Raw genomic sequence first — 18,427 nt, forward strand, 5'->3', positions numbered from 1 at the left:
TGGAGGCCTGGTTGCGGTGCCCCTCCGGGTGGCTGGGGGAGTCCTCTGCTCCGACCCCACGCTCCGGCTCCGGGCGGCTCGCCATGGCGTCCTCCATGTCGCTCGCTCCTTCTTCCTGGTCCTTTTCCCGCTCTCTTCTTCGTGGGCGGTTTCGTTTTCGTTGTCTCTGCCCACCATTAAGGATCAGGAGGCGGATCTCGGCTGCTGACGGACACGTCCTCAAGGGGCCGAGATATTTAGACTGGGCGGCCATTGTCTTTCGCGCTCTTCAGCTTGTTCACGCCCACTTCCACGCCCTTCTTCTTCTCCTGCGCTCTCCTCAGCGCTGTAATGGCGGCGGTTTTGGCGGGAACTTTTGGCGGTAAATGGCGCAGCACAGTCTTTGCAATAAAGTACAGTCCAAGCACAATAAATCACAGTTCCAAGGCACACATGACCTGATTCTTCAGGCTTAAGTAGATCCTGTTCGTGACGCCAAGTTGCGGCGCCCCCACACCGCCGCAGGGCCGAGGGGTACCCGGAGCCGGGCCTCTAGGTCTCAGTCCTGGGGTTGTCACGGTGGCTAGACCCGGTCCGTGGCCCTGTCCGTCAGTGGGGGACGTCCGGTGAAATAAGTGGTGCTAATGGTGATGTAGCGGTGCAGTTGTGGGGTGCAGGTCGCGGTAAATAACGAGGACACCAGGTTGCAGTCCTTTTACCTCTTTACTGGAGATCTCTGAGTCCTCAGTCCAGAATACGGTTCACCAGGCTGCGCAAGTCCGGCCGGTCCAATGGCACCTCCAGAGTTCTCTTCACAGGTGGAAATCTGTGCCTTCCCTCTTAGCGCTTTGTGTTGTAGTCCTTCCCTGCTGTGCTTACGGAAAGTACCCCACAACTGTTGTGTCTGTTTCTTAAGTTCCCTCACAACTCGATTAACTGGTCTTCTGCTAATCTTCCGTCCCTTCCTGATGTTACAGTAAGAACGGCACCCGTTTGTCAGGTAGGCCTGGAGTTCTTCCGGGACCCTAGAGACGCCCCTCTCCCGCAATTGCCCCCCAAGACTTCATAGGTGATATGTGGTAGACAGCCCGCCTGAGACTGACTGTCCTGCCGCTGTTTGGAGTATGGCTTAAAGCTGTATATTATTCCACTCCCTCGGCGTTCCGGCCACCGGTAATGCGCCTCAGCAAGGTGCTGCCTCTTTCAACAAAACCCCTGCTGGTATTCTCCTTCTGCTTGATCTCGTTTCTCACTCAGCACAATCTGTCTCGCTTCTAGTCCTTTCTTGGGCACCGCCGCTATGCTGAGCAGGCACGGTCCCGTTACGTTCTTTCAATGCCAAGCCTCTGCCAGGATCCCACCCCTGGCAGAGACCCTACCGTCTCTCCCTTCACAACACCCTCTGCCACCAGGTGTTGCTCCGTTCAATCCCGTCAGCGTTCTCACTAACTTCCTGCCTGACCCCCAGTTTACCCACTATGGTGGGGAGTGGCCTAATGAATAGCACCCTTAGCTCCCCCCGGAGGCCCTGCTGTGAAACATATTGGTGTCTGTGATACCTGATTGGAAGAACTCCTTCAGTGCCATCGAACGTACCATGGCTCCCCTTAGTGGCGGAGCCACAGTACTGCAACGACCAGGACTCTGGGGCGCTGCAATACTGTGTATATGGGAGCTGCGGGTCCATCATACTGTGTATATGGGAGCTGTAAGTCCATCATACTGTGTATATGGGAGCTGCGGGCCCATCATACTGTGTATAGGGGAGCATTGGGCTCATACTGTGTATATGGGAGCTTCGGGTCCATCATACGGTGTATAGGGGAGCTGTGGGGGCCTTAGACTGTGTATAGGGAAGCTTTAATCTCACCATACTGTGTGTAATGGAGCAGTACATGGGGGAACTTAGGGGACATTATTAAATGTTAAGTGGGCACTTAAGCATCATTGTTATAGGGGCACTCAGAGTATTGTGGCCATCAAATTGCATATGGTCACAATATGGCGGTAAAGTCAATGTTCGTTTTTGTATATAGATTTATTTTCAATAAAAGTGCGGTCATATTCTGAGGTTCCCCTATATTCACAATTAGAGTGCGCAACCGTAACTGTAATCAGGGTTAGCTGGTTAGGGGCCCACTCAGATGTTTCGCCCCCCCTAAGTTGAAACCCTAGCTATGCCTCTGGGTTGTCCCAAACTTCTTCTATTTAAGTATTATGAAGGCCACTGTGCTCTTAGGAATCTTGAGTACTGCAGAAATTCTGTTGTAACCTTGGCCAGATCTGTGCCTTGCCACAATTTTCTTTCTGAGCTCCTTGGCCAGTTAGTATGACCTCATGATTCTCATTTGGTCTGACATGCACTGTGAGCTGTGATGTCTTATATTGACAGGTTTGTGACTTTCTAAATCAAGTCCTATCAGTTTAATTAAATACAACTGGGCTCCAATGAAGGAGTAGAACCATCTCAAGGAGGATCACAAGGAAATGGACAGCATGTGGCTTAAATATGAATGTTTGGGCAAAGGGTCTGAATACTTATTACCATGTGATATTTCAGTTTTTCTCATTTGCAAAAATTTCTACATTTCAGTTTTTTTCAGTCAAGATGGGGTGCAGAGTGTACATTAATGACAAAAAAAATGAACATTTTTGAATTTACCAAATGGCTGCAATGAAACAAAGAGTGAAAAATTTAAAGGGTTCTGAATATTTTCCGTACCCACTGCAGAGAGAAGAAAAGCCTGAAATTCATCTGCTGTGCACTGTAAAATCACTGCAGGAGCAGACAGGATAGAAGAGACGATTAAGAGCTATGCATTTGATTGTTCGTCCCATAATACAGAACCATAATTTTAAAGGGCCACTGTCACCCCCTCCAGCCGTTCTAAACTAAAAGAGCCACCTTGTGCAGCAGTAATGCTGCAGTCTAACAAGGTGGCTCTTTTAGTTTTTGATTCAGTTAATCCCTCAATAAAGCCTTTTAAAGTTTGCCACAAATACCTGACTTTGTACCTGGAGGCGGTCCGAAGCCTCCTCTGTGAATCTCCCAACGGCCGTCACTCTTCTCTTCTGGGGCGCTGGTCGCCGCCCCCTGAGCGCTGTTTCTTCTTAAATCCAGCGCCTGCGCTGTGCGTGCCTGCCTGGGGCAGGCGCAGTCTTCATTGTCAGTCACAGCTCAGATGCAGGTTGCCGCAATATACACTAATCCTCACCAGCGTTTGTAATGAGGCAGCCGCAAATAACAATGCTGGAAGGCGGGGGAGCAGGGGGAGCGTCCGAGATGGGGGAGCGCCTGAACAGCGCAGTGCGCATGCCCAGGAATGCCAGCCCCGCACTGTGCATAATGAATAACACAGTGCGGGCCGGGGATTCAGCAACAGGGTGGCCGCACAGGCGTAGTCAGGCACCCTGGATCTGAGCTGTGACTGACAATGAACACTGCGCAGGCCCCAGGCAGGCACGCACAGCGCAGGCGCCGGATTTAAGAAGAAACAGCGCGAAGGGGGCGGCGACCATCGCCCCTGAAGAGAAGAGTGACGGCCGTTGGGAGATTCATAGAGGACGATTCGGACCGCCTCCAGGTACAAAGTCAGGTATTTAGGGCAAATTTTAAAACGCTTTATTGAGGGATTAACTGAATCAAAAACTAAAAGAGCCACCTTGTTAGAATGCAGCATTACTGCTGCACAAGGTGGCTTTTTTAGTTTATAACGGCTGGAGGGGGTGACAGTGGCCCTTTAATGTAATCCCATACTAGTTGATAAATCATGCAATAGATTTTTCCTAGAAGCACTAAAAACAGTAGTTCTAGAGGTGGAGATGGTATAAAGTACCCAACTAAGTGTAACATCCCTGCATCAGTGCATGACATCCCATCTACCACCATGCTGATACACCGACTTACTCACCACGCCGGGCCATGCAGTGAGGTTTGCCCCCTGCCGACAGCATGCTATAAACCACGTGTTCTCTGCTTGCTGTGTGCATACTTCCTGGCTGTATACTTAGAGCAGGGGCGCCTGATCTTCCTGATTTTTAAAGAGACAGTGTGCACATTCCTAATGTGTCCCCAGCCTATTGCCAAGAGGCACCTAGTACTTAAGGCATCTCCACCAATGGGAAGATCCCTGAGCAACATTCTCTCTGCTCATCTACTGAGTTCCCAGATCCTGTCCTGTTTCTGCGACCCTGTGGGCTGTATACTCAGGTCTGTACCTATTTTGTTTCTGCCACCCTGTGGGCTGTATACCCAATTCTATACCTGTATCTCGCCTGTCTTGTTTCCACCACCCTGGGGGCTGTATACCCAGTCCTGAATTATGTATCTTGAACTAGTACCTGTGTTTCACCTTGTCGGAACTAAGTCCAATTCCTGAACCTGTTTGTATCCTAGGACGGAGCCTTCGTTACACTGCTTCTCTGACCTTGTTACTACTCCTTAAACTCTCAGTATTTGTACCAGTACCTACCTCTATTCTGTTGTCTCTGCACAACATTTGTGACCTTAGTGTAGACTTGTTGCTTCATTGTAAGTACTTGTGTGAATCTGGTCCTGTCTGCCTCATGCACATTCTGCTCTGTTCCTGCTCCACATCTGTGCCTCTGCTCCTGCTTCGCATCTGCGGCTCTACTCCTGCTCCATATCTGCGGCTCTGCTCCTGCTCCACATCTGCGGCTCCTTGTTTGTCAGTCTGAACTGATTCCTTCCTGTCCCTGTATCCCACTCGTACCTGCCAGTGTCCCAGCCCTTTCTGAAACAGTTTCTGTCCTTCCAGTCTGAACTGTGTCTGCCTGCCTGCCAGAGTGTCAGCCGTGCCCACCAGTACATCACTCATGCCTGCCAGTACTTGCCAGTCTATACATCAGCTATCTACAGTACTCGCCTCCACCTGTCGTTACAGTGTCTTGCCCTCTATGGGGTCAGCTGCTAGTGCCAGACGCCGCCCTGGAGTTGTACCTGGCAGCTCCCTGCCGCACAAGCCTGACCTCACCACTAGAGGCTCCAGTGAACACCAAGATGGCCGCTTAGTCACACCCCTCCAGGGTAAGTCTGGTTTGTGGGGGCACGAGCGTTAAGGTACCTTCACACTGAACAACTTAACAACGATAACGATAGCGATCCGTGACGTTGCAGCGTCCTGGATAGCGATATCGTTGTGTTTGACACGCAGCAGCGATCTGTATCCTGCTGTGATATCGTTGGTCGGAGCTAGAAGTCCAGAACTTTATTTGGTCGTCAGATCGGCGTGTATCGTTGTGTTTGACAGCAAAAGCAACGATGCCAGCAATGTTTTACAATGGTAACCAGGGTAAATATCGGGTTACTAAGTGCAGGGCCGCGCTTAGTAACCCGATATTTACCCTGGTTACCATTGTAAAAGTAAAAAAAACAGTACATACTCACCTTCTGATGTCTGTCACGTCTCCCGGCGTCCGCGCTGCTGCTCAGAGCTTCCTGCACTGAATGTGTCAGTGCCGGCCGTAAAGCAAAGCACAGCGGTGACATCACTGCTCTGCTTTAGAGCCGGCGCTTACACAGTGCAGGGAAGCGGACGCCGGGGGACCCGACAGACACCGAAATGTAAGTATGTAGTGTTTTTTTAACATTTACACTGGTAACCAGGGTAAACATCGGGTTACTAAGCACGGCCCTGCGCTTAGTAACCCGATGTTTACCCTGGTTACCAGGGGACTTCGGCATCGTTGGTTGCTGGAGAGCTGTCTGTGTGATAGCTCTCCAGCGACCACACAACGACGAAACAGCGACGCTGCAGCGATCGGCATCGTTGTCTATATCGCTGCAGCGTCGCTTAATGTGACGGTACCTTTACACTAAGCATGCTTCAATGTACTTTATGTGGATAAAAATTGTATAAGCTGTCCTATTTAAAAAAAAACAAACTGTAATGCATGCCTATTGGAAAGCAAAACTCCTGTATTGCAATGCTGTGAAGATTGTTCTTCTGTGCATGAATTTCCTGTAATGACACAATGTCCCCGTTAGACAGATAAAAGTAGGCTTATTATTGAGGAGTAAAGCCCCATATCTGGCTGATCCAGAGATTCCTCTGTTAGCAGAAGGCATTTGCTGGCGTGGGCAGTGTCATGTAGGCAGGCTGTTATATTAATTGAAGCACTGCACAATGTAGCAGACAGTCATATGGTGAACACAAGCATCTGATGGTAGTAATTAATTTCAGCACTGCTTTTCTTTGCAGAGAAGGAATTCTAGTAACTCCTTAACATGGGTGAAGAGCGAAGACAAGCAACGAAAAGAAATAAATGAAACAGCAAAAAAAAGCATCACATTTCATAAATCTGCTCTGGCTGGTGCTCACAGAAAAAGGAGTGAGTTCTAAAGAATGGAAAAGGATCTGGGAAAGAATTAAGGGATGTTACGAGGTCGCATTTTGTTGGTGAGGAATAGTGCTATTTATACAGATGAAAGATTGTTTTTGGCTATTTTTGTGAAGTCCCCATTAAGCCTGTAAACAAGGACAGCTCATCATTGGCCTGCTAGTGTCTAGCCAAAAATAGAAACTAATGACCCATACTTCTCATCCATGGTGAAGGTCTAAGTACTAAAACCAACTTTTGTAATGTCTACTTACCAGGTAAAAAAAGTAAAAAATGGGTTGTTTTTGCATAACCCCTTCAACATGAATCTCAAATAATGGGGACTGCAGGGTCTCCCTCAGCCATGAGAAGCGTCCAACAGAGCGCCAAGCACAGTAGACAAATCAACCAAATGATACCAGAAGCCTCTCCTGCAAAGCTCCTTATGGCTGCCTATGTACCCCAAATACTCACTCGACATGGCTGTAATAATTATTGAAGGTACTATATACTTTCTCCTTGCGATGCTATTGTTTCAGCAAGGAGAATTGGTTCCTTTTAGGCTAGGTTCACATTGCGTTAACAGCAGCCTGTTCAACACATGCGTTAATGGGCTGCTGTTAATGCAAGTGCCGGTATTATATCGCACTAGCGCAGATAGAGCTAGCAGATGCTCTATCTGCGCTAGCAGTGATGGACCCGGAAACGCTGCAGCCCGCGTCCCAGGATCCATCGCTCAATGACGGCACATCGCTAGCGCACACCCATTGTGGGCATGCGCTAGCGATGCGTCCGACATAGGAAGTAATGACGGCGTTAACGGACTGCATTACACCACGTTATGCCGCGGTGTAACGTCGTCCGTCTAACGGACGACCAAAATGTAATGTGAACCTGGCCTTATTAGGGTTTGAATACAGAAGACCAGGTACACACAAAGCAGTTTTGTGCATTTTTGGAGAGTTTTTGTTACATACACCAAGAAATAATTTCTAAAAAGAAGAAACACAATAATACTTCTCCAGTTTTTTGGCTTTAGATCTGCTTCTTTGCTTATTAAAAAAGCATTTGGACACCTTTACCTCCCTCATAGGAAGTTGCGTCATGTGATCTTCAGTCTGACAACTAGTCCAGTACATGACAAAGGGTATAGGCAAGCAGGGCTGTGGAGTCGGTAAGCCAAACCACCGACTTTTACTCCTCAATTTCCCTGACTACTGACTCCGACCCCACAGCACTGCCTCATTACTGAACATGTGCATAAAGTGCAGCACAGATTCATCTCCGCTAAAAGCCGAGATTTAGGAATAGAACAGACATTTTTAGGATATTTCATCACTTTTCCAAATTATTATGAAAATATTTACAGCACATCCTGCACTGAACTACTGAACCCAATTTATTATATATTTTAGGAGTCTGAGCCTGTTCATTTTATACTGACTCCAACTCCAACTCCACCAAAACGGACACCGACTGACTCCAACTCCACAGCTCTGTAGGCAAGTCTTTTGTTACATGCTCCTTAACCTCTGACATACCCCATGAAATAAAAAAAATGTACACCAAAACTGGATTTAATTGCCCACAGCAGCCTTTTATTAAAAACAACGTAAACCAATTTTTTTTTAACCATATCGGAAAAAATTGGAGAGGTGGTCCTCGAAGCACGTACAAAAACCTGTATACTATGTCCATCTTGACTCAGATTGTAATTTGCCTCTAGCCACTAAGCACCAGCTCAGAGGCACCTGTTAGAAAACCTGTCAAATGACATATTGCACCACCCCTTGGCCCTTCATTCCTTCAACCTGGGATTATTCTACTGCCCATAACTACTTAAGTCCAACTGGGGAGTCCAGAACCTCTTGGCCTTCCCCCCTCAATCCGCCTTTAGCCACATCCACAAACTTCAAGGACCTCCCCCCTGCCCCCGCTGCTATGACATATAACAACAACTTTATTTTTTAACAACTTCCAGTGGTATTGAACATGTCCCAATGATGAAGGTAAAAAAAGTTAAGGGAGGGAGGGTGGTAGATTGCTTCATTGATGCAGCCCCCAAATGGCTCTCCACTTTAACATGACACTCCCCCTCTTCTGACCACTTAACCCCTTTGCTGCCTTCATTCCCCTTGCTCAGAATCCTGCACTAACCGCATCATGCCAGCCTACCTTTTAAGCCTGTGGGGCCTAGCACGGACTTTCTTGACCTAATATTGAGATAGAAAGTCAGTTTATGACTTCCTGCTTACTACAGGAGTCTTCTACTTCCCATGCATCACTCACTATATGTCCTCTTCCTTTTGCATATATTCCATGCAACTCAAGATACAGAAACTGTCTTTTATTCTACTCATGTAAAATGAAAACTATGCTGTGATTGGTTGCTATGGGCAGCAAAGCCAATTTTTCCTTTAAAATTGCTAAAAATCTAACCTATAATTTTATAAAAGAGTAGTGATATATTGACTGCAGGATGAAGATTCATCACATAGGATATATGTAGACTGCTGTATACATAACATATGATACACTGATACTCTGCAGTATAAATCATATAGGATACACTGAGACTCTGCAGTTTACATCACATAGATTATACTGAGATTGTTCTATACTTGACATTGGATACACTGCGATTATGCTGCACACATGACATATAAAAACAAACACTCTGCTGACCTTGCTGTATATATCATATACTGTATAATAAAATGAGACTGTACCTGTATACATCACATAGGATGTACTGAAACTGTGCTGTACACGTCACATAAGATAACTGAGACTGTGCTGTATACATCACATAGGATACACAGAATCTGCTGTATACATCACATAGGAGACACTGTGACTGCTGTATACATCACAAATGAAGAGAGAACAGATAATCTAAAAACTTTTTCTTTTAATAATTTTGCTCGATTGTCAAATACAGCACAAAATATCTTTTGCATTTTGTAATTTAGCATTTCCACTTAGGACATAAATCGCTCAAGGAAGGGCAATAAAAAAGTATTAGGACTCTAAAGCTACATCTATGAGTATTTGATGAGTTTTTGATGTTGCAGATTTTCTGTAGCAATTCTGTACTAATTAGGTAAATTGAGTTACTTGTGTTTTTTATTGCGTTTTTTTACATGAGTTTTTATAGCTTTTCGATGCTGCAGTTATTGTCTCTTTTTAGTATGTCATGTTCTAAATAAAACTATTGATACAGTCATGTGTTGTTCGCCTTTCATACAATTCTATGGGGAAATTCTACTCGTAAAACTCAGTGTAATATCAAGAAAAGTTGACATGTTCGGCATTTGAAACGTACACCGCAGGCCAGTCTATGCTGCATAACAAAAGAAAAGCACGGTGGCAAAGGGATTTTTAAACAAATCACCCTCTTTGCTGGAACTATAAGACACTGCGTTTTTTGGGCAGAGAAAATACGCAATGTCAAACACTCATCATAGGAACTTAACCTAATGATGGAAACAGATTGACACTAACGCCCCCTGAGGAAGCGATAATAGCGTGAAACGTGGGTTGGGGAATGTGGCCATGGTCTTGGCAGGATCTATACAAATCATGGGTAAAAACTCTTGTCATTAACTGCACCCTGTTTTTATTATATTCAATGTATGCAGCATTTAGCTAGTGATATTACATAACAGACGGTGTTTCACTGCTTGCTCTTTCATTGGATGATTTTCCTTTTAACAGATGGAGATTATAAAAGAACACATACGATGTAACGCATTATCTTATTTACCTTTGGACATTTTTTTCAAGTAACTTCAATCTCTCTTCATCTTCATCACATTGTCTCCTTCTAGCCTCTTCCTCTTCCGCTGAACCTGCTGGTGCTCCTTGCATAAGCCATTTCTCTCTGAGGGATTTAGACTGGAATAAAGACAGAAGGATAGATATTCAAAGGTGAAAGTAAAAAATAAAGAACTGCAAAATATGCAATCACCTTGCAACACATTATATGCAACAAAATCTTCTTTTGTATTTATAAATTATAGGTATACCATATTTATTGACAGTGACACTCTCACCAAACGTAATATAACAAACTTGGCACTCAAAATGTGAACAATAGGAGTTCCTTTTATTATGCATCCAGACAAAAAAAAGGGTTGTTGAAAGTTTTCAATCCATCACAGGACCTTCATCAGAACATTCTTTGACATGAAAAAAATACACATAGAATTAGGAGAAACAATTATTTAAGTTTATGTTACTTCGTTACAACATTGCCTATTTAGAAGTGAACCATGACATTAAAGAGGTTTTCCAATTTTTGGAAAAACTCCTGTCCTGAGGTGGTGGTTTGTTTAAAAAAACAAACATACAAACCTAGAAACAAACAAGCAAACTGTGCTTTACTCATCCTCCCCGGGCTAGCACAGTGGCAGACACAATGCTTGAGCCGTTTAGATCCAACAAGGTCACCAACTAGCTGCAATGTTGTCGATACACCGTCAGCGCCGCAGATAATAAAAGACATCGGGGGCACAGGTTAAGAACCTGCGCTGAGCGTAAGGCTCATCTTATGACATGGACCCACTAAGCACAAGGTCCAGGTGAGTACACAAACCCAGGGCGTCAGTGCAGCTGGCAATGGCACATGGGGAGAAATAACACACATAGGAGTTCCGAAAACAGCAGGAAGCTTAAAGAGAAGTTAGCAGAGCAGCAGGTATAGAAGCCGGTTAGCACAATGTGCACAGGAGCTGGAGAACACTAAACTAGAGTCTGGGATAACAATCTGAAGACTGAGGTGTGTGTTCGGATTGATTCTTAAATGCTCAATGTGGAGCACAACAGAGGCCAGTGGACCGAGGTGAGGGTCCAAAGAACGGCCCTGGACAGTGGTGAAACCCTGGGCCTGGGGAGAGCGAGTAAACAGTAGCTTGTTTGTTTTGGTTTTTTTTACAACAAAATAAATGGACCACACTTGATCATCTTCTATTAGGATGTAATTTCCAAACCAAACCTAGGTAAGGCCATGCCATGTATGTAGGTAAGGCCATGCCATGTTGATTATCTGAACTTTTCAAAAGCATTTAGTGCCACAAGAATGGTTGGTACATAAAATGAGAACATTTAGACAAAGGGAAAATATGTGTAATCCTAGAAACAGAGGATGGTTATTAATAAAAACCCACTCTGGGCCCTCTTATTTTTAACATTTATTAAGGAACTTGTAGAAGAGATACAAAGTAAAAATAAAATATTTGCAGAAGAAACTAAACTCTACAAGGTAATCCACACACAAGGGGATAATTTAATTGTACAAAAGGATTTACAGGTGCTTCTCACAAAATTAGAATATTATCAAAAAGTTAATTTATTTCAGTTCTTCAATATAAAAAGTGAAACTCGTATATTACATAGAGTCATTACAGAGTGATGTATTTCAAGTGTTTATTTCCGTTAATCTTGATGATTATGGCTTACAGCCAATGAAAACTCAAAAGTCATTAAGGCAAGTAGGATGGTTTCTTTTTTTGTAATGTTTTTCTGATATGTGCTATGCATACCAGGATAGGGATGAGGAGACCATGATAGGGATGAGGAGGCCATGCATACCAGGATAGGGATGAGGGGGTCATGCATACCAGGATGGAGATGAGGGAGCCATGCATACCATGATAAGGATGAGGGAGCCATGCATACCGGGATAGGGATGAGGAGGCCATGATAGGGATGAGGAGGACATGCATACCAGGATAGGGATGAGGGGGTCATGCATGCCAGGATGGAGATGAGGAGGCCATCCATACCAGGATGGGGATGAGGGGGCCATGCATAACAGGATAAGGATGAGGGAGCCATGCATACCAGGATAGGAATGAGGAGGCCATGCATATTGGGATAGGGATGAGAAAGCCATGCATACCGGGATAGGGATGAGGAGGCCATGCATACCAGGATGGAGATGAGGAGGTTATGCATACCAGGATAGGGATGAGGGGGTCATTTGTATCAGGATAGGGATCAGGGTGCCATGCATACCAGGATAGGAATGAGGAGACCATGCATACCAGGATAGGGATGAAGAGGCCATGCATACCAGGATAGGGATGAGGGAGCCATGCATACCAGAATAGGGATGAGGGAGCCATGCATACCAGGATAGGGATGAGGGAGCCATGCATTCCAGGATAGGGATGAGGGGGCCATGCATACCAGGATAGGGATGAGGGAGCCATGCATACCAGGACGGGGATAAGGGGGCCATGCATTCCAGGATAGGGATGAGGGGGCCATGCATACCAGGATAGGGATGAGGGAGCCATGCATACCAGGATAGGGATGAGGGGGTCATGCACACCGGGATAGGGATGAGGAGGCCATGCATACTAGGATGGGGATGAGGAGGCCATGCATACCAGGATGGGGATGAGGGGACCATATATACCAGGATAGGGATGAGGGGGCCATGCATACCAGGATAAGGATGAGGGAGCCATGCATACCAGGATAGGAATGAGGAGGCCATGCATATCGGGATAGGGATGAGGAGGCCATGCATACCAGGATGGCGATGAGGAGGCTATGCATACCAGGATAGGGATGAGGGGTTCATTTGTATCAGGATAGGGATCAGGGTGCCATGCATACCAGGATAGGAATGAGGAGGCCATGCATGCATAATATGAAAAATGTGGAAAAATTTGATGGGGTATGAATACTTTTTTAAGGCATTCTAGTATATATATATACTGTGTGTGTATATATATATATATATATATATATATATATATATATATATAGATAGATAGATACATCTATCTATATATAGATGTATGTGTGTGTGTATATATATATATATATATATATACACACATGTGGTTGGTTAATGGGTTAGGTAATTTTGTAATTTGAAAGATCAATTATCTGAGTTTTACAGATGCATCGATACCAAATATGCTTTGTTAAGGTTTTTTTTTCAAAATAGGAAAAGGTCTTTTTTTTAGGTTTTAAATAATTTTTCTTTTTTTTAAATTAAGAATGTTGTATTTAGGTTCAGCTATAGTCATATAGTTTTAATACATCTCCTGTTGAACCTAAAGCTTTAGCTGATGCTCTGCCTCGTCTCCATGCTTTATACAGCAGCTCTTCTTTATATTGGCTGTTCTGTATAAGCACAAGTCAACGAGAAGCTTGCAGTAAAAATAATGCTTGGAGAGCTGATCCCTATAATCACAGTGGTCTATGAACTATAAACTGCATTTCACCTCACCACCGATGAATTCCATAGTTTCCATACATATACTGAAAAGGAATCTGTCAGCAGGTTTTTGCTACCTCATCTGAGAACAGTGTAATGCAGGCACAGAGACCCTGATTCCAATTATATATTCCTTAGTTTACTGTGTGCAGCAGTTGTGATACAATCAGAGTTTTTAGATGTAGAATGTAGCAGAGCTCTGAATGCTTATCCTGCCCACACCACAGCTTTCTGTGTACATTGTACTGTATATTGACAGTAAGCTGCTAATCGATGCTGTGGGAGTGGTCGGATCAGGTCTCACGCTGATACAAGTCCGGGCAGTGATATTCTCCTGCTGATAAAACACTCATTGTATTGAAACAAGAGCACATAGCCTAATGAGTGACACATTGCTGAAATCAGGGTCTCTGCCCCTACCACATGCTGGCCTCATTTTACATAACAAAAACCTGCTGATAGATGTCCTTTAATCTAATAAGCCTCGATACTGCAACAGCCCATAACGCCTCTTTAGCACTCTCTAGGCAACTTGGTATTTTGTAGATGAGCCTATTTTTGTAATTCTAGCCTAGGAAACTGTCTCTTCCTTCAGGTATTCATGGCAATAGACACCATCTACCTGGTGTCTTGAAATATCCATACATGACTATTACTGTAAAACAGCAGATATATGCATTCACCTTTCCTCTGTACACACCTGCCATGAAACACAGATGGTGCGTAACCTGCCCCTGCTTCTGTAAAGCAATATTACAAAATACACAGAATTGCAAACACGGCGTTGTGGGTGACAAGCTGATATAATGAGCATTTTATATCCTTCTGGAAATGAAAGCATCTTACAATAATCCCTTTATACACTATGGCACCGTATCCTGTTTTATGGAAAGACCCTTAAAAATTTACCGGTATGTTTAGGCCATAAAAAAAAGTTGCTGTTATATAATATATCCCTGGAAATTGACATAAAACACATTACTATAATGAAGGCATTGCAAAGATACAGACACATCCGAATATTCTAAGAATATATATACCAATATAGTATGATTGGTTTGGATGCCAGATCCATATATATCACAGATATGACAGCGTTCTCATTACAGCCTTTCACTTGCAATGTTCCTGATTAGGGCAGACGCTTCATTCCCTCCATTGTCAATGCTGCATGTAAGAAATACATGCTTGCTTCATGTAGAACATGGATGATGGGTGGAAGGGCTTCTTCTCTACTGTGAGCTCTTACCTTTAGGTGCTGCAGTTGGAGAATTTGGTCTTCAAGCTGTTGTCTTTTGTCTTCAATCGCAGCCTGGCGTTTTCTTTTTTCCTTTGCAAGAGAAGGAAAGAAAAGACAGAGATGAGAAAATGTACAGCTGTGGTTGCCTTTCGGCAGCTGTTGGCATGTGCTAGCTCTGCTCTTCCCGGGGATAGAACATGCTATGTAGAAGACTCCCTGCTATACACTGACATGGAGAGGAAGCCACCAGCTCCCTCGCACTGATAGCTGCTGCTGCACTCCCAGTTTAAAGGGACATTCATGTGTTATGTCACAGGCTCTAATACCAGAGCTTTCCAGCAGTCCAATAAAAACATGGTATTGATCACTTGGTAGGTTCCTACACACTAGAATGTGCCTGAATTTCTCCCCTTATATTTGGAAACAGCCACATGGCAAGATGAAAAAGGCAGCAACAAATGTCTACAGATGAATAATGTACATGTACCAATACCAGTAACAAACCAGTGCTACATATCTGGTGATGATGGTTTGGGCGGAGAGAAGGTGAACCGATTTCGAGTACGCACCACTGCAGCAAACCTAGGCCCAAACCAACAGCACCAAATATTCCTCGGACTTCTAAAGAGAACTGGTCACCTCGGAAAACGCTTTTTACCTGCAGATATAGGACTAATCTTTGGGTATGTAGCCTTACAATGCTTCCTTACTAAAAACAACTAATATCCTCCCAGAGCTGCCAGCTTTCAGTCATGGGGGCATGCATGCAGCAATTCTATTCATCGCTCATTATACTGTGAGCAGGGACTGTAAGCATGCCCCATGCTTATATTGACATGTCAATCAGAGTGCTCACGGCCAGTGCTCACAGTAGAGTGAGCAGTGACTGTAGCCACTCCATGCACCCCCTTGACTCAATTTTTTTCTCCTAGTAGCCACACTATCAGTAAGGTAAAAAGCACAGTAGTTCTATTTATAGGCAACATAACCATATATCAGCAGGTAAATAGCATTTTCCGAGGAAATGGGTTCTTATTAAATGGTTCTTTCCCTTGAGGCAGGAGAATTTTCAGGTTGCTGTGTGGTTCTTAGTGCTGTGTTGTTGCACTGCAGTAGCAGTTGCCATGCAGTGCTTCACCTAATAGAATGATCAAGCATTTAATGAGTTATTTATAAAATCACAATGCAATCCTATAATAATGGACACATATATTTATTCATTTGTGCTGATGCAAGTCCTTTTTAAATCTGTCTTATTTTGCAATTATTACTCTTTGAAGGATGACCCACCAGGTTCCATGTACCCTGTTTTCCTATTGTAGCTCCACAGCTCCTGGTCAATCATGTGTAGTGACTGCAGTTTCTCTAGAGTGTATTCTACCTTTACAGTACACTTCATGTTTTTGTACACTGTATGCTCCTGAACCGTGCCTGACCGATTTTATCTTCTGCCCTCTACATCACTATACACGCTTGTTTGTTTTTATTTCATTACTAGCTGGGGTCTTTCAGAGCTCAGCTTTCCTGTACGCATCCACAATGGAGCATCTACTTACTAGGAAATCCAACACAGAGCTGTGTTTGTAGCCTCCTGGAAAATCAATGATGTGCTGCCTCTTGCGATCAGTGATGTAAAACTGCAAACACTGTTCTGTTGATGCATATGGTAAAAGATAATCCTCTGCCATATGCATCAAGAAAGCATCTGTCAGCAGTCGGCAACAAACACAGCTGAACTGTGTACTGCCTAGTTGTTATAAGGTCTGTTTTAGAGGAGTGCAGGAGAGTTGAACTGAGAGAAACTATATAACAATGATGTAAAAACAGAATCAACTATACTGATTTAAATGGCAGATAAAATTGGTCAGGCATGGTACTGTACAGAGAATGCACAGAAGCATGAGGTCAATTCTACACTCAGATTAGCTTAAAGGGAACCGTCATCCCCAAAATCAAAGATCAGCTAAGCCCACCAGCATCAGAGGCTTATCTACAGCATTCTGGAATGCTGTAGATAAGCCCCCGATGCATCCTGAAAGATGAGAAAAAGAGGTTAGATTATACTCACCCAGGGGCGGTCCCGCTGTGGTCCGGTCCGATAGGCGTCGTGGTCTGGTCCGGGGCCTCCCATCTTCTTACGATGACGTTCTCTTCTCGTAGGCACGCTGCAAAGTACTGCAGTGCGCAGGCACCGGAAAAGGTCAGAAAGGCCTGGCGCCTGCACACTGCAGTACTTTGCTCTGCCCTCAACAGGGCAGACAAAGTACCCCTGCGCCAGAACCGCAGCGTGAAGACAAGAAGAGGACGTCATCGTAAGAAGATGGGAGGCCCTGGACCGAACCGCGATGCCCATCGTACCGGGACCGCCCCTGGGTGAGTATAATATAACCTCTTTTTCTCATCTTTCAGGATACATCGGGGGCTTATCTACAGCATTACAGAAAGCTGTAGATAAGCCCCTGATGCTGGTGGGCTTACCTCACCTTCGATTTTAGGGTGACAGGTTCCCTTTAATGATAGCTCAAAGTGTATTTGGCTAGTCAAGAGCACAGAGTAGGCAGGCTCTGCAGCATTGGGGAAAAGCAAATGTTGCAGGGCAATTTAGTTTGATAGTTTAAGAACAGGAAAACCAAGCCCATTCAGCTATGTAAAGCTGGATACACGGGAACAGATAGAGACAAAAAAAAGTCCAACAACTTAGGAACATGTTGTTGATAAATCATATACTGGAAATGATTCTACTGTAGACTCTAGTCAGGCTTGTTTCCCAGACACTTCTCTAAGTGCTGTTTGGCACTTTTGTCTTCAAGCGTGCCTTCCTGCTTGTTGCTGCTGCACACTTCTACTGGGACCTCTAGTGCAGCCTCAAGTGCATATGCCCCACCAATAGGTCTCTTAACCCCTTAACCCCCGGAGCTTTTTTCGGTTTTGCGTTTTTGTTTTTCGCTCACCTTTTTCCCAGAGCCATAACGTTTTAATTTTTCCATCAATATGGCCATGTGAGGGCTTGTTTTTTGCAGGACGAGTTGTACTTTTGAACGACACCATTGGTTTTACCATGTAGTGTACTAGAAAATGGGAAACAAAATTCCAAGTGCGGTGAAATTGCAAACAAAGTGCAATCCCACACTTGTTTTTTGCTTTGCTTTTTTACTAAGTTCAATAAATGCTAAAACTGACCTGCCATTAGGATTCTCCAGGTCATTACAAATTCATAGACACCAAACATGTCTAGGTTCTTTTTTATCTAAATGGTGAAAAAAAAATCCAAAATTTGTTAAAAGAACATAAAATTGCGCCTTTTTCCAATACTATTAGCGTCTCTATTTTTTTTGTGATCTTAGGTTGGTTGAGGGCTTATTTTTTGCGAGCCAAGGTGACATTTTTAATGATACCATTTTGGTCCGGAAACGATCTTTTGATCGCCCGTTATTGCATTTTAACCCCTTAATCCCATTGGACGTACTATCCCGTCAAGGTGACCTGGGACTTAATCCCCAGTGACGGGATAGTACGTCCAGCGCAATCAGCTGTGCTCACGGGGGAGCGCGGCCGATCGCGGCCGGGTGTCAGCTGACTATTGCAGCTGACATCCAGCACTATGTGCCAGGAGCGGTCACGGACCGCCCCCG

General features: G+C 44.5%; 1 protein-coding gene across 2 annotated transcripts in view; it reads right to left on the minus strand.

The window, feature by feature from the left end:
* LOC143765059 (paralemmin-1-like) overlaps nt 1-18,427 on the minus strand; it is a 220,337-nt gene that overhangs the window by 55,442 nt on the left and 146,468 nt on the right. For both annotated transcript variants that reach the window (XM_077251346.1, XM_077251337.1), the window contains exons 2-3: nt 14,805-14,885; nt 10,085-10,215 (exon numbers count right to left, since the gene is read on the minus strand). In XM_077251346.1, coding sequence (XP_077107461.1) covers nt 10,085-10,215; nt 14,805-14,885 — 212 coding nt within the window. The remainder of the gene's footprint in view (nt 1-10,084; nt 10,216-14,804; nt 14,886-18,427) is intronic.

Source organism: Ranitomeya variabilis, chromosome 1, assembly GCF_051348905.1.
Source record: "Ranitomeya variabilis isolate aRanVar5 chromosome 1, aRanVar5.hap1, whole genome shotgun sequence".
Classification (NCBI taxonomy): Eukaryota; Metazoa; Chordata; class Amphibia; order Anura; family Dendrobatidae; genus Ranitomeya; species Ranitomeya variabilis.